This window comes from Amblyraja radiata, chromosome 23 (genome assembly GCF_010909765.2).
Source record: "Amblyraja radiata isolate CabotCenter1 chromosome 23, sAmbRad1.1.pri, whole genome shotgun sequence".
Classification (NCBI taxonomy): domain Eukaryota; kingdom Metazoa; phylum Chordata; class Chondrichthyes; order Rajiformes; family Rajidae; genus Amblyraja; species Amblyraja radiata.
The window spans coordinates 3,401,860-3,417,872 of record NC_045978.1 but is presented as its reverse complement, the minus strand read 5'-3'; the positions used below and the strand labels follow the sequence as shown (position 1 = coordinate 3,417,872).

At 45.2% G+C, this 16,013-nt stretch overlaps 1 protein-coding gene across 1 annotated transcript in view; it reads right to left on the bottom strand.

Moving 5' to 3' along the window:
• Positions 1-428: 428 nt before the first annotated feature.
• Positions 429-16,013, bottom strand: part of LOC116986151 (myelin transcription factor 1-like) — a 29,457-nt gene continuing 13,872 nt past the window's right edge. Inside the window, exons 2-6 of the mRNA XM_033041352.1 lie at positions 10,407-10,628; positions 8,574-8,665; positions 5,706-5,809; positions 4,351-4,494; positions 429-1,906 (exon numbers count right to left, since the gene is read on the bottom strand). Coding sequence (XP_032897243.1) covers positions 1,766-1,906; positions 4,351-4,494; positions 5,706-5,809; positions 8,574-8,665; positions 10,407-10,628 — 703 coding nt within the window. The 3' untranslated portion in view covers positions 429-1,765. The remainder of the gene's footprint in view (positions 1,907-4,350; positions 4,495-5,705; positions 5,810-8,573; positions 8,666-10,406; positions 10,629-16,013) is intronic.

Here is a 16,013-nt window from a genome sequence, read left to right as displayed (position 1 = left end):
TTCCCCTTCCCTTCCCAGCTCTCCCACAGCCCACTGTCTCCGCCTCTTCCTTTCCTTCCCCCCCCCCCCCCCCCCCGACATCAGTCTGAAGAAGGGTCTCGACCCGAAACGTCGCCTACTCCTTCTCCCCATAGATGCTGCCTGTCCCGCTGAGTTTCTCCAGCATATTTGCCTACCTACGGAGAAAAAGGATGGGTGATGTTTTGGGTCAGGACCCTTCTTCAGACTGAAAGTAAGGGGGGGGGGGGGGGGAGAGGGGGGTGGAGGTGAGAGAAGACCAGGACTGATCAGTCAGCCACAAATGACCTCAGGCAGGGAAGTTGGCCAGGGAAGGTGTGATCTCAAGAGAACCGAATGTGGGCGTTTGGAACTGGCAGAAGGACTGGGGAGGTGGAAGTATCAGGTTGTAAGCAGCAGGCTCATCAAAGTTTTGTTAGTTTTCTTTTATTTCATTATGTAGATGGAACAACAAGATGTAAGTATTTATACGAGTAAACAGTAATTTGTCTTTTAACATAGATACATACATTTGAATGCACAAACCACAACAAAAATTGCACTAAAACAGTGTTCGAACAGTGCGTACATCCGTAGTTAATTACAATACCCAGCACTGTAACAGAGTTCAGTTTTTGTTTTTTTTTTCTTCTGATTTACAAACATAACTTATAAATTACATATCTTTCAGTGAGGCAAGAATGCCACGAATGCCCTGATCCCAGGTCTGGCTTACCTGAGGCTTTTAAGAAATTCAAACACAGTTCAGAATCTGGAATGTGTTACTGTATATAGACGGCAGCAGGACCCCCAGTACATTGTACAGGAGTCTGTAGGTGCTCTTTCCGTTTGAAGAGTGAATGTCTACTCCAAGGACTTTTCAAATGCTTCCGCTGGAGAAATAATGAATTAGAACCACTACGCAATTCTATAAACCTGCAGATGCTGTAAAAAGCTGTAAACGTCCCATATTAAAACTCCGTGACATTATTTGTCTTTTTTTGAAACTGTTCAGATAATTCAGAGGAAGGCTTCTAACTGCATCATTCTACAATACGTTTAAGTTCGCAGACTAGTTGTTCCCAAATTCAAAGTCACATAACAGACGCACAAACATACAAAATAAATATACATCATTCACAAAAAAATGGCTCTTAAGTATTACAGTAAGGACTCTTTAAATTAATTTGCTTAAATATCAAATAAATAGTAGTTAATTCATAGTTTTGCTTTAGCAGTGGCAAATGTCTGAAAAATATTTTCGCGAAGATAGGAAAAAATATTAATAAAATCAGAACATTTTCTGAAAAAATTATCAAAACATGTCAGTTATAAAATATTCTCACTCCACGTAAAAAGGGAATAAATCACATTAATAAAGTAATAAATAATACAATACAAAAATAACTTGACTTGTGTTAACTTCGTAAAACAACTTGAACCGGAACAGCGTGGAAAATATTACTGTCTCCGCGCGCTCCAGAAACAAGTTTCTTTTTCAATTCAGTTTTATCTGGATTAAACACAAAGTTAAATAAATAGACAAACATTAAATAAATAGGAAGAGTCGACATACAGAATAGTTTACATATTTGCTTTCCAGATTCAATTTTAACGTAATTTTAAAATTTACACAATAATGTTACGGACTGCTTGTTCTAAACAAGTGCAATTTCTATGCTCGTAATTGCTATAAATATTTCTAAACCAATATCAATCACAAATGTACTGTATTTACAGCTTACTTGAACCGTTCATATACAATGTTTTAGACCTGAATGCCCTTTACAGCTTGTTTAATGCTCTCCAGTAGTGCTTTGTTTTCTGGGTTCTGGTAGCATTCCATGTTGGTATACATATCTGTGAGGGTATTAACATAGGCGTCAAAATTCTGTTCGCTGATCGGTTCCTGCTAAACAATAACAGAGACAAAGACAAGGATTAGAACGTGTCGAGTCGAGTTGAGTTTATTGTCACGTGTACCGAGGTACAGTGAAAAGCTTTCGTTGCTTTCAGCAGGGAGGTTCTACTGCAGTTGTACAGGGTTTTGGTGAGACCACACCTGGAGTATTGCGTACAGTTTTGGTCTCCAAATCTGAGGAAAGACATTTTTGCCATACAGAGAAGGTTCACCAGACTGATTCCTGGGATGTCAGGACTTTCATATGAAGAAAGACTGGATAGACTCGGCTTGTACTCGCTAGAATTTAGAAGATTGAGGGGGGATCTTATAGAAACTTACAAAATTCTTAAGGGGTTGGACAGGCTAGATGCAGGAAGATTGTTCCCGATGTTGGGGAAGTCCAGAACAAGGGGTCACAGTTTAAGGATAAGGGGGAAGTATTTTAGGACCGAGATGAGAAAATGTTTTTTCACACAGAGAGTGGTGAATCTGTGGAATTCTTTGCCACAGAAGGTAGTTGAGGCCAGTTCATTGGCTATATTTAAGAGGGAGTTAGATGTGGCCCATTGTGGCTAAAGGGATCAGGGGGTATGGAGAGAAGGCAGGTACAGGATACTGAGTTGGATGATCAGCCATGAGCATATTGAATGGCGGTGCAGGCTCGAAGGGCCGAATGGCCTACTCCTGCACCTATTTTCTATGTTTCTAAGTGACCTTACGATCATTATTTGTCGTAAAGCATATGTTTCTTGAAGGAATGGAGTCGTCTACTCATAGAATTGAGTAACTGCCTATTTAACTTGCTGCTAAAATGCATTAGTCCATGCAATATTGAAAAAAATATAAAACATGAATTTGTAAGGATAGAGGATTGATATTTAGCTCGTTAAGGTCGTTACTGTTGAATTTTCAATGAGGTGTCCTTTACGGTTAATTTGTTTTCATACGAAAGTTCAGCTAATAAACTTCGAGCATGTCAGTCCCAGTTAAAACAAGCTAAATAATTAAAGTGGATTAAAAGCCTGCATCGTGAAAAAAAATCATACTTGGCATTAAAAACTCCATCAGGTGAAGGGTCGGTAGTCGGAAGGACCTGTCTCCATCTACTCCTCACACTGCCTCGGCAAGGACCAGTCGCACCTTATCCTGTATCTGTACACTGTGGACGGCTCGATTGTAATCATGTATTGTCTTTCCGCTGACTGGATAGCACGCAATAAAAAACCTTTCCACTGTACACGTGACAATGAACTAAACTGAACTAAGGTAACTTATCTGATCGAGCAAACTTAAATATTAAATTATTCTGGAGTATTGTGTGCAGTTTTGGTCCCCTAATTTGAGGAAGGACATTCTTGCTATTGAGGGAGTGCAGTGCAGGTTTACAAGGTTAATTCCCGGGATGGCGGGACTGTCATATGCTGAGAGAATGGAGCGGCTGGGCTTGTACACTCTGGAGTTTAGAAGGATGAGAGGGAATCTTATTGAAACATATAAAATTATTAAGGGTTTGGACACGCTAGAGGCAGGAAACATCTTCCTAATGTTGGGGGAGTCCAGTGAATGGCGGTGCTGGCTCGAAGGGCCGAATGGCCTACTCCTGCACCTATTGTCTATTGTCTAAATATTACAATCTTATCTCATATGCCACTTCCGCCGTCAGAAGTGGAATTTTTTTTATAGGCCATGAGATAAGGAAGCAGGAACGAAACACGTGATGAGGATGTTGCCAAGATTTGAGGGCTTGAGCTTTTGGGAGAGGCTGGGCAAGCTAGGACTTTATTCCTTGGAGCACAGGAGGATGAGGGGTGATCTTATAGTGGTGTATAAAATCATGAGGGGAGTAGATGAGCAGATGCACTAGCCTTTTTCTCAGTGTCGGGGAATCAAGAACCAGAGGTCGTAACTTTAAAGTGGGAGGGACAAGATTTCATAGGAACCTGTGGGGCAACTTTTTCACACGGTGGGTATTTGGAACATGCTGCCAGAGGAGGTCGTTGAGGCAGATCCTGTAACAACATTTAACATACTTTCGGACAGGTACATGGATAGTAAAGGTTTAGAGGTGGGACAAGTGCAGGTGGGGCAATAGGCAATAGACAATAGGTGCTGGAGTAGGCCATACTCAATTGGCCAGACGGCCTAATTCTACTCCGATGACTTGTGAATAATGTTTCCTTACGAAATATTGACTGCACTCATGAGTGGCTACAAGGTGTGGAGAGAACTGCAGATGCTGGTTTAAATCGAAGATAGAAACAAAATGCTGGAGTAACTCAGTGGGACAGGTGGCGTCTGTGGAGGGAAGGAATGGGTCTGAAGAAGGGTCACGACCCGAAAAATGGGATGAGGTGGCAGAGATCAGCCATGATTGAATGGCGGGGTAGACTCGATGGGCCGAACGGCCTAATTCTACTCCTCCAACTTGTGAACCGGTGAAGATGGCTTACCATTTGAGGCAGTTTGATGTCAGCAAGGCTGCGAATCAGGGCTTGACTCAACCCTGCCAGCTCTTTAAATAAGGCTTCATTCTGCTCCTCAATCACTTTATTCTCATCCTCGATAGTCTTCAAGTTTTTTTCCATGCTGGAAATCTGAACAAAGTTACTGACGGTTAATCCATCGATTCAGTAAACACGACGATCACTTTATACTCTTCCTCTAATCTGATGAATTAATACATGCAATCACACATCCGCAGTCCTCCCCCTTCCTGAGCGCATTATATCAAAGAATACGCGAAAATACGCAGGCCGTTGAGTAGTCAGAGGATAAAATGCATGACAAAACTTAAGGGGCTGTCCCACTGTACGAGCTAATTCAAGAGTTCTCCCGAGTTTCCCCTGATTCGAACTCGGAGAATTACGGTAATAGCCGCTCGTGGGTACTCGGGGCTCTCGTGGACAATTTTCAACTTGTTGAAAAATCTTCGCTCTCTGTGGAAAAAAACATACCCTTTAAACCTTGCCCCTCTCACCTTAACGCTGCGCCCTCTAGTCTTTGACATTTCCACCCTGGGGGAAAAAGGTTCTGACTGTCTACCCTATCTCTGCCTCTCATAATTGTATACACTTCTGTCAGGTCTCCCCGCAACCTCTGGCGTTCTGGCGGAAACACTAATAAAAGAGAGACAGTTGTAACTGGCACATCTCAGCGTGAAACTTTGATCAGCCACTGGGGTGTATGTTTTTATCACCTCGCTCACATGGGTTCCAAACCAGCTATTCAGACAAATGCTGCCTGAAATGGTGCTTCGTGACGTGAATCTGGGAAGACATAACTCAGTTCCAGGGATGTGAATTCATACCAAAGAAATGAAGACTGTTTGTGTGGGCGTGTCACTTCAACAGGCCACGGATGGTTGTTTGCGGAGAGCCCACCCTGTTTCGACTGATGCAATCAACCCGACGTGCACCAACAGATCTTCTTCTTCTTGCGTATGGCGTGCACAGCCTAAAGCTGTAGGACAACTTGTTCTATTTGATCTTATTTGACTGTGCACGCCGGGTTGATTGCATTCGTCGAAACAGGGCGGACCACGTGAAGGTTGCAATCTCCCACCCTGCACCAACAGATGATCAAACAGAACATGTTGTCTTACAGCTTTAGGACGTGCAGGCCGTACACAAGAAGAAGGCGATACAGTTAGGGAGAGGATGTGTAAACCACATACACACACGCACACATGCACACACACATGTCAGAGCCCGTGGTCGGGATCGAACCCTGATCCCTGCTGCTGTGAGGTAGTAGCACGGACTGCTCTGTCACCATGCTGCCTGCCACTGCCCCCGTAGATTCCTACCTGTGATTGCAACTTCACCATGTTGGATTCCATCTCTGTGTTGGACTCATTTAGTTCACTGATCTCTTTGTCAAGTTGCTTAATCTCTTCATCATTTTCTATCGCTGTTGAAGAAACAAAAGTGTGTTTGAGGAAGCCTAGAAAATACGACATTCCATCTTCGACATTTCATCAGGGAAGGAAGGGCCTGTCCCACTTACGCAATTTTTTCGGCTACTTCCCGGCGACCCATCACAGTCGCAGCAGGTCTCCGAAAATTTTCAACATGTTTAAAATCTAGCGGTGACCAGAAAAAGGTACGACTCTTTGGGCGACTACTTATGACCATCCAGGCGTCACCCCGTGACATGTCGACACGTGACGCCTGTATGGTCGTGAGTAGTCGCCCAAAGAGTCGTACCTTTTTCTGGTCGCCGCTAGTTTTCAACATGTTGAAAATTTTCGGAGACCTGCTGCGACTATGACGGGTGCCGGCAAGTCGCCGAAAAAAATCGCGTAAGTGGGACAGGCCCTTAAAGTATGTTTTAAGGGACTTACACAAATGCATTAAGTACTTTGTTGAGACCAAGTGCAGGCTTGGCGATCGCTTCGCCCAAAACCTCCGCACAGTTCACATTAACCAACCTGATCTCCCGGTGGCTCAACACTTCAACTCCCCCTCCCATTCCGAATCCGACCTTTCTGGCCTGGGCCTCCTCCATGGCCAGAGTGAGGCCCACCGCAAATTGGAGGAGCAGCACCTCATATTTCGCTTGGGTAGTTTACACCCCAGCGGTATGACCATTGACTTCTCCAATTTCAGGTAGTCCGTGCTTTCTCCCTCCTTCCCCTCCCATTCCCAGCTCTCCCACAGCCCACTGTCTCCATCTCTTCCTTTCTTCTTCCCGCCCTCACCCCACCCCAACATCAGTCTGAAGAAGGGTCTCGACCCGAGACGTCACCTATTCCATCGCTCCATAGATGCTGCCTCAACTGCTGAGTTTCTCCAGCATTTTTGTCTACCTCCTTGCCTGAGGCCATGTGTTGCTCGCACTGATTTGTCCTGTTATTTTTTCACTTCCAGTTTTTTCCACCACTTTCCCCCCACTACAATCAGTCTGAAGAAGGGTCCCGACCTGAAAAATATCACTTGTCCATTTTCTCAAGAGATTCGTACAGCATGAAAACAGGCCCTGCGGCCCAACATGCCCCTGCCGACCAAGATGCCCCATCCACTTTAGTCCACCTGCCCGCGTTTGGCCCAGATCCCTCTAAACTTTCCGATCCATGTACCTGTCCAAATGTCTTTTAAATGTTGTTATGGTACCTGCCTCAACAACCTCCTCTGGCAAGACACAGCCCTGGAGTAACTCAGCGGGTCAGGCATCATCTCTGGAGAACATGGAAAGGCAACGTTTCAGGTAAGGACCCTTCTCCAGACCATTGGGTCCTGATCGAAAACGTCACCTATCCATGTTCTCCAGAGAAGCTGCCTGACCTACCTTGTCCTTTCCTTAGTAACCTAGCATTTGCATCTCCTTGTCTCTTCCTCCTCTGGCAGCTTGTTCCGTACACCCACCATCCTCTGTGTGAAAAAGTCACCCCTCAGATTCCTATTAAATCTTTCCCCTCTCGTTAGAGAGTTAGACATAGCTCTTAGGGCTAACGGAATCAAGGGATATGGGGGGGAAGCAGGAATGGGGTACTGATTCTTGATGACCAGCCTTGATCATATTGAATGGCGGTGCTGGCTCGAAGGACCGAATGGTCCACTCCTGCACCTATTTTCTACGTTTCCCTGTTTCATCTTACGTTATAGACAATAGACAATAGATGCAGGTGGCTGATCATGGCTGATCATCCCCAATCAGTACCCCGTTCCTGCCTTCTCCCCATATCCCCTGACTCCGCTATTTTTAAGAGCCCTATCTAGCTCTCTTTGGAAAGCATCCAGAGAACTGGCCTCCACCGCCCTCTGAGGCAGAGAATTCCACAGACTCACAACTCTCTGTGAGAAAAATTGTTTCCTCGTCTCCATTCTAAATGGCTTACCCCTTATTCTTAAACTGTGGCCCCTGGTTCTAGACTCCCCTAACATCGGGAACATGTTTCCTGCCTCTAGCGTGTCCAAACCCTTAACAATCTTATATGTTTCAATAAGATAGCCTCTCATCCTTCTAAACTCCAAAGTGTACAAGCCCAGCTGCTCCATTCTCTCCGCATATGACAGTCCCGCCATCCCGGGGATTAGCCTTGTAAACCTACGCTGCACTCCCTCAATAGCAAGAATGTCCTTCCTCAAATTAAGGGACCAAAACTACACACAATACTCCAGGTGTGGTCTCACATGGGGCCCTGTACAACTGCAGAAGGATCTCTTAGCCCATTGCGCAATGGACGACAGATGGCACAATGGGCTATGTGTTCGGATGGCAACCGGAAGGTAGCCGGTTCGAATCCCGCTTGGAGTGCATACTGTCGTTGTGTCCTTGGGCAAGACACTTCACCCACCTTTGCCTGTGTGTGAATGTGTGTGAATGTGTGTGAGTGATTGGTGGTGGGCGAAGGGGCCGTAGGCGCAGATTGGCAGCCACGCTTCCGTCAGTCTGCCCCAGGGCAGCTGTGGCTACAGAAGTAGCTTACCACCACCGAGTGTGACTGAGGAGTGAATGAATAATGCGATGTAAAGCGCCTTGAGTATTAGAAAGGCGCTATATAAATCCCATCCATTATTATTATTATACTCGACTCCTCTTGTTATAAAAGTTGATGCATTTCAGGCATTTTCAATGACACTATAGGACAATAGCCAGGTAAGCGGTATTTACAAGGTTTCCAATCACAGCGGCAGATTGCGTTAGGTGCTAATTCTCATCGTACGTATCTTACCGTCACTTGCTCTGAATTTTGTCGTAAGTAGATCTTCCCCTGAGAATTTTGCTTTCTTCATGGCCAAAGTTGCTCTTGGACAACCAGAAAGACTGGAGAGAGGAAACCAAAGCACAAGAGAGAACAAGTCCATTGAGTGAGTTTGATCAAACTGCTATCATGTTGTCGACAGATTTATCAAAAAACTGGAATGAAAATAAAATGAGGTGAACACAAGTTTCAGCGTCTGATAAACGTTTAGTCATCCATAAATGTTCATGGAGGCTGGGAGACCCTTTCATCAGATTCACACCCGAGAAGCTGTTGTCTGTCCATTCCCTCCACAGATGCCGCCTGACCCGCTGAGTTCTTCCGGCATTTGTGTTTGGCTGAAATTCTAACATCTGCAGTCTCTTTGAATTGAATTGAATACTTTATTGTCCCAGGTGACAAGTCACATTGAAATTCTTTGCAGGGTAAATGCAAATAGTCAGCCATATAGGGGACTGACAAAATTGCCCACACCGGCCAACATGTCCCCAACTACACTAGTCCCACCTGCCCGCGTTTGGTCCATATCCCTCCAAACCTGCCGTATCCATGTACCCCTCCCCCCAGTTCCCCCTTGGTACTTCCCCCCCCAGCATTCCCCATTCCACCCCACGCCGGGCAATTTTGTCCCTTGTGTCTCCATAAATGCCTAACACTTTTTAATCCAAATGATTTGACCATTCATTTCCGCATTTGAATCCAAACTTAGTAAATTAAACTGTTTGATTAAATGTGCTCAGGAGTAGGCCATTCGGCCCTTCGAGCCAGCACCACGTTTTAATGTGATCATGGCTGATCATCCACAATCAGTAGCCCGTTCCTGCCTTCTCCCCATATCCCCGGACTCCGCTATCTTTAAGAGCCCTATCTAGCTCTCTCTTGAAAGCATCCAGAGAACCGGCCTCCACCACCCTCTGAGGCAGAGAATTCCACAGACTCACCACTCTCTGTGAGAAAAAGTGTTTCCTCGTCTCCGTTCTAAATGGCTTACTCCTTATTCTTAAACTGTGGCCCCTGGCTCTAGACTTCCCCAACATCGGGAACATGTTTCCTGCCTCTAGCGTGTCCAAACCATTAACAATCTTATATGTTTCAATGAGATCTCCTCTTATCCTGCTAAACTCCAGAGTGTACAAGCCCAGCTGCTCCATTCTCTTAGCATATGACAGTCCCGCCATCCCGGGAATTAACCTTGTAAACCTTGTAAAACCTTGTAAACTCCCTCAATAGCAAGAATGTCCTTCCTCAAATCAGGGGACCAAAACTGCACACAATACTCCAGGTGTGGTCTCACTAGGGCCCTATACAACTGCAGAAGGACCTCTTTTGCTCCTATATTCGATTCCACTTGTTATAAAGGCCAAGATGCCATTCACTTTCACTCAGTGGGCTGAAGGGACTCTGAACCCTCTCCAAGACAGACGTGAAGCTCACCGTTTGACCTGTTTTTACAAAATGTTAAATGGTCAGCTCGACATAGATGACCAAACCTACACCAAACCCAAACCAATTCGCAAACGAGGGCATTCGATCCAATTTGAGATCCCAGCTACCAAGACAGATGTGTACAGCAGTTCATTCTTCCCCAGCACAATTAAAGCATGGAATAGTCTTCACCCTACCATAGTTACCCAACCAGACGCAACTAAATTTAAGGTAGCTCTTTCTTCCCCAAAACCCTTTCTGGCTTAAGTCCTCCCTCCACCACCTCCAGTTGGAATATTCTGGAGGACCAAGAAACCAAGAACCAAGGACCTGTTTCCATGCTGTTTCTTTCAGTCAATGTAGGGCAGTGTTGTCTACCTTCTATGTGTAAGGAAGCTGCCGTTGGCATGTCCTGAGCCATCGCAGCCCGGAGTTGGGCACGCCGGCCCGTCTCCTTTCACGGGCTTCCAGGTAAAGGGCGAGCCGTTGTGGAATCCTTCCTTTTGGCGACGGGCGGCCAGCGGGCATCCGGACGCACTGCGATGCGACGCGTACTTGCCACTCACGTGGCCCAGTCCGTCGCACCCAGGAACGGGGCACCTGAAGAGAAGACAAGACACTTGATACCACTGGCTACTTGCTCCCATTACACACGGCATAGGAATGACAGGCATCACAAAACTCAAAAAGCATGTTGCAGACACAAGCAAAACAAAGGGTGCGCAAATGTAAACAAAAAGGTCTGAGGAGAGAAGAAAAGACACAAAGTGCTGGAGTAACTCAGCTGGTCAGGCGGCCTCTCAGGAGAACGCGGATAGGTGACGTTTGAGTCAGGTTTAAAAAAGGAACCTGATCCGAAACATCTTCTATCAACGTAGAAACTAGGAACTGCAGATGCTGGTTAATACAGAAAAGGACCCAAAGTGTTGGAGTAACTCCGCCGGTCTGGCAGCATCTCTGGAGAACATGGATAGGTGATACGCAAGAGGACACAAAGTGCTGGAGTAACTCGGTGGGAAGGTTGATGAAGTTTAATTTTCTAGTTCAGTTTACTGTATTATTGTCATGTGTACCGAGGTACAGTGTAAAAACATTTTGTGTTGTGGAAAGTCCGCTTAAAGTTAGTTCACAGTTCTCCAAAGAGGTAGATGGAAGGTTAGGACTGCACTATAGCTGATGATAGGATGGTTCAGTTGCCTGATAACAGCTGGGGAAAAATACTGTCCCAGGCTGTGTGGAGGTTTGTGTTTGCCTCTTGCCTGATGGGAGAGGGGAGAAGAGGGAGTGATCGGCGTAAGACTACGACATATGTAAAAAACACGAAAGCATGAGACTCGACCCAAAATGTCACCTCTCCATGTTCTCCAGAGATGCTGCCAGAAGGGCCTGTCCCACTTACGCGATGTTTTTCGGCGACTGCCGGCACCCGTCAAAGTCGCAGCAGGTGGCGGAAAGTTTTCAACGTGTTGAAAATCCAGCGGCGACCAGAAAAAGGTACGATTCTTTGGGCAACTACTCACTACCATACAGGTGGCTCACGCTGCCTGAGTAAACCAGCATCTGCAGTTCCTTGTGTTCTACTCTAAATCCAGTTAGTTTACAGTGTATCTCTAGTGGAGCCATGTTTCAATGTTAACCCAACACCTCATTTCCCCACTGCTCAACTGCAAGGTGATAGATTTCACCCATTAGAAATACTATCAACAGGAGATAGGATATTATTTCTAATAAAAGGTAAGAAAGAGGAACATGGTCCTTTAGTTTAGTTTAGAGATTCGGAGCGGGAAATAGACCCTTCGGTCCACCGAGTCCATACACTACCACTAACCCACACACTAGGGCCAATTTAGGATTTTTACCAAAGCCAATGAACCTACAAACCGGCACGTCTTTGGAATGTGGGAGGAAACCGGAGCACCCGGAGAAATCCCACTTGGTCACAGGGAGAACGTACAAACTCTGTACAGACAGCACCCATAGTTAGGATCGAACCCAGGTCTCTGGCGCTGTGGGGCAGCAACACTTAAGCTATTCATTCCATTTTTCTGACAACAAGTAGAAATGTAATTTAAGTTTCAGTCATCAATTAGTTTTATTTTCTTTGCTAAATACATCTTTGTGTTTAGAATGCTCTGTCCTTTGAATGGGATGTGTGATGTATGTGGACAATCATACAATCTTAGTGGCAATCTAAATCAGTCGATATTTTTAACTTTTACACAGTGGCAAATTCTTTTGGTCCGCTTTATAAAAAGTGTTCAGCTTTTAAATGAAACAGTCAGCGTCCCGACCAAATGCAGTTTTTAAAGCTTAAATATGGACAGGTTTCATTTCCACAGCTTAAGTTTGTGTAAATTTTTGTGTAAATTTTTATTGTGTGTTGTGTGTTTTTTTTCCATTGTACCGCTGCTGGCAAAAAAAATTCATTTCACTTGCACTTTATGTGCAAGTGACGAATAAAACTTGACTTGACTTGACTTAAGTGATAATTTGTGGGCAAATGGGACTAGCTTCGTTTGTTTGTCTGAAGAAGGGTCTCGACCCGAAACGCCGCCTATTTCCTTCGCTCCATAGATGCTGCCTCACCCGCTGAGTTTCTCCAGCATTTTTGTCTACCTTCGATTTTCCAGCATCTGCACTTCCTTCTTAAACAGTTTAGTTTTGTCTGTTTAGTTTATTGTCACATGCACCAAGGTACAGCAAAAATCTTTTTTGTTGCGTGCTATCCAGTCAGTGGAAAGCCTGTACAAGATTACAGTCGAGCCGTCCACAGTCTAGATGGGGCAATGGGCTAAGTAGATAGGGACGACAGATGGCACAATGGGCTAAGTGTTCGGCTGGCAACCGGAAGGTAGCCGGTTCGAATCCCGCTTGGAGTGCATACTGTCGTTGTGTCCTTGGGCAAGACACTTCACCCACCTTTGCCTGTGTGTGAATGTGTGTGAGTGATTGGTGGTGGTCGGAGGGGCCGTAGGCGCAGATTGGCAGCCACGCTTCCGTCAGTCTGCCCCAGGGCAGCTGTGGCTACAGAAGTAGCTTACCACCACCGAGTGTGACTGAGGAGTGAATGAATAATGCGATGTAAAGCGCCTTGAGTATTAGATAAATATAGAGTACTATATAAATCCCATCCATTATTATTATTATTATCGTGATGGGCGTGTCGGGCCGAAGGGCCTGTTTCCGTGCTGTGTGACTCACTACATCTCTGTGTCAGATTCTTTTGAGCGTCTTTAAAACAAAATATGTTCCGCGATCCTGTTTTTAAATGAAGCAGTTGGTGATTCCACCAAATGCAATTTTTTTTTAACAAAAACAGCGATAATGTTCATCTTCACAGCTTGGGTGATAAATTAACAAGGAAGATCATATGCTCTTTCTAAAACTCACTGGATTCCATTCCATTGATTTAATGGGTAATAACCGCTCGATATTTTAACGCTCGTTTTAAACGTATCAATTTAGTGCGGTGGTTAACCTGAGAAATATATAAAGGCCCGTCTCGTTATACTATAATCTGAATAACGTGTGGTTGATAATGAAACTTTCAAAGTGTGGACATGATCGGTGCAGCGGCAGAGTTGCCGTCTCACGGCGTCAGAAACCCGGGTTCCATCCTGACCTCGGGTGAAATCAGAGCACCTGGAGAAAACCCACGCAGTCTCAGGCAGAACGTACAAACTCCGTCCAGGCAGCACCTGAGGTCAGGATCGAACTCGGGTCTCTAACGTCCCCAGGCAGCAACTCTACCCGCTGCACCACCGCGCCACTAAAGTGTCAGGTCCTCGGTTGCCACCAGGATGATGATGGTCCTGGGTGATATAATCTGGGTAAGAATGCTGTTGAACGCCAACAAGAGGTGGTTTCACTTCTTAGGGATGGACAATGCGGGGATTTCTGTGGCATGCATGGAAGAGTCACGATTAAATGACGTCCATGCGCTGTTGCATGTGGAGATTGTCGCATTATCTGCGGGATTGAGATGGGAAAGGTCACCGTGTACTGGACCAGTAAACAATCAATGTGCAATCAACCTCATAACGAGCGTATGTTCATGGAGGGGGGGGGGGGGGGGGGGGGGGGGGGGGTTATTAACAAGGCTAGCCGAGATATTTGGGCCCAGGTTACCCATACACTGGCCTGATAAGGCCCAGTGGAGATGCCCCGTGACTGAGATCATAGGCTGTGCAATAACTACAAACACTTCCCTTTCTGCAAAGCGTAACTCCAAACTGATGCATTTATTTAAGAAGGGGCCGCACAGTGACGCCGGAGACCCGGATTCGATCCTGACCCTGGGTGCTGCCTGTGTGGAGTTTGCATGTTCTACTCCAGGTGCTCCTGTTTCCCCCCCCCACAACACGAAGACATGCGGGTTCGTAGATTAATTGGCCCCTCTGTGAATTGCCTCCAGTGTGTGTGGAGTAGGGCAACATAGAACTAGTGTGAACGGGTGGGTTGATAGTCAGCATGGACTCAGTGGGCTGAAGGGCCTGTTTCCGTGCTGCGTCTCCCAATCAATCTAAATGGGAAGTCAAAATTGCCAGTTTTATTATAGCCTGACAGCAAAATATTATATTATTATATTATCCGTCCAGGAGCGGAAAAGACAGCAAAAAGTCATGACCACTGCCCAGCCCATCACCGGCTCTGACCTCCCCACCATCGAAGGGATCTATCGCAGTCGCTGCCTCAAAAAGGCTGCCAGCACCATCATAGACCCACACCATCCTGGCCACGCACTCATCTCTCCGCTGCCATCGGGAAGAAGGTACAGGAGCCTGAAATCTGGTATATCCAGGTTCAGGAATAGCTGCTTCCCCACAGCCATCAGGCTATTAAACACAACTTCAAACAAACTCTGAACAATAACTGTCTATTATCATTACTATATCTGTTTATATATCTATATTACTATATCTGTTTATTTATTGTGTATATGTATATATATATATATGGTCTATAGTCTATAGACACACTGAACTTTTATTTCCCGTTCTGTATTATGTGTCCCTATTCTGTTGTGCTGCAGCAAGCAAGAATTTCATTGTCCTATCTGGGACACATGACAATAAAACTCTCTTGACTCTTGAAGTCATAAGTCACAGTGAACTCAATTAAAGTAATGTTTCAGAAGGAACTGCAGATGCTGGAAAATCGAAGGTAGACAAAAATGCTGGAGAAACTCAGCGGGTGCAGCAGCATCTATGGAGCGAAGGAAATAGGCAACGTTTCGGGCCGAAACCCAAAGGGTTTCGGCCTGAAACGTTGCTTATTTCCTTCAATTAAAGTAATGCTGTGCTGCAGTCCGGTCCACAAACATATTGTCCTGTCAGAAGCTATTCTTATTATTTTGTTTTACGCAATCAACTTATTTTATAAGCATCGAAATGATATATTTTTTCAGATGGAGATATACCTCCCCCCCCCCCACCTCACCCATCATAGCATCGGATTTAGATTTAAATTTGTGTTGCGCCATTCTGTTGTTGTAAGAATTCAGTAAAGGGTGTCCACGTCTTAAGAAATTGATCTGTTTTTTCCGCCAAGACAAGCCTAATGTTTCCCAAGTGTAGTGTCTCGGACATGTCTGTAATCCACATCTTCACTGTGGGGACTGTTGTCTGTTTCCAAAATGTAAGTATTAATTTTTTCGCCATTATTAGGCCGTAATTGAGGAAACGTCTTTGAAATATCGTTAGCCTAGAGCAGGCCTCTGACGTACGTAATATGATCAGTTTTATATCTGGGTCCAATTTAATTTTAAGTATTATGGAAAAGGTATCAAATATTCCCCTCCAGAAGTTTTGAAACTTTGTGCAGGATAGAAGAGAATGGGTTATAGTCGCTTTATGACTTTACCATAACCCGGGGGGTAGTTGGACTGGTTGATCTTAGAACAGAAGAGTGCTTCATTTGCATGGCCTTTTTGAATTAGTTTCCTCAGGAGACGGGAGGCAGATTCAGATAACTAAGCTGCTTGGG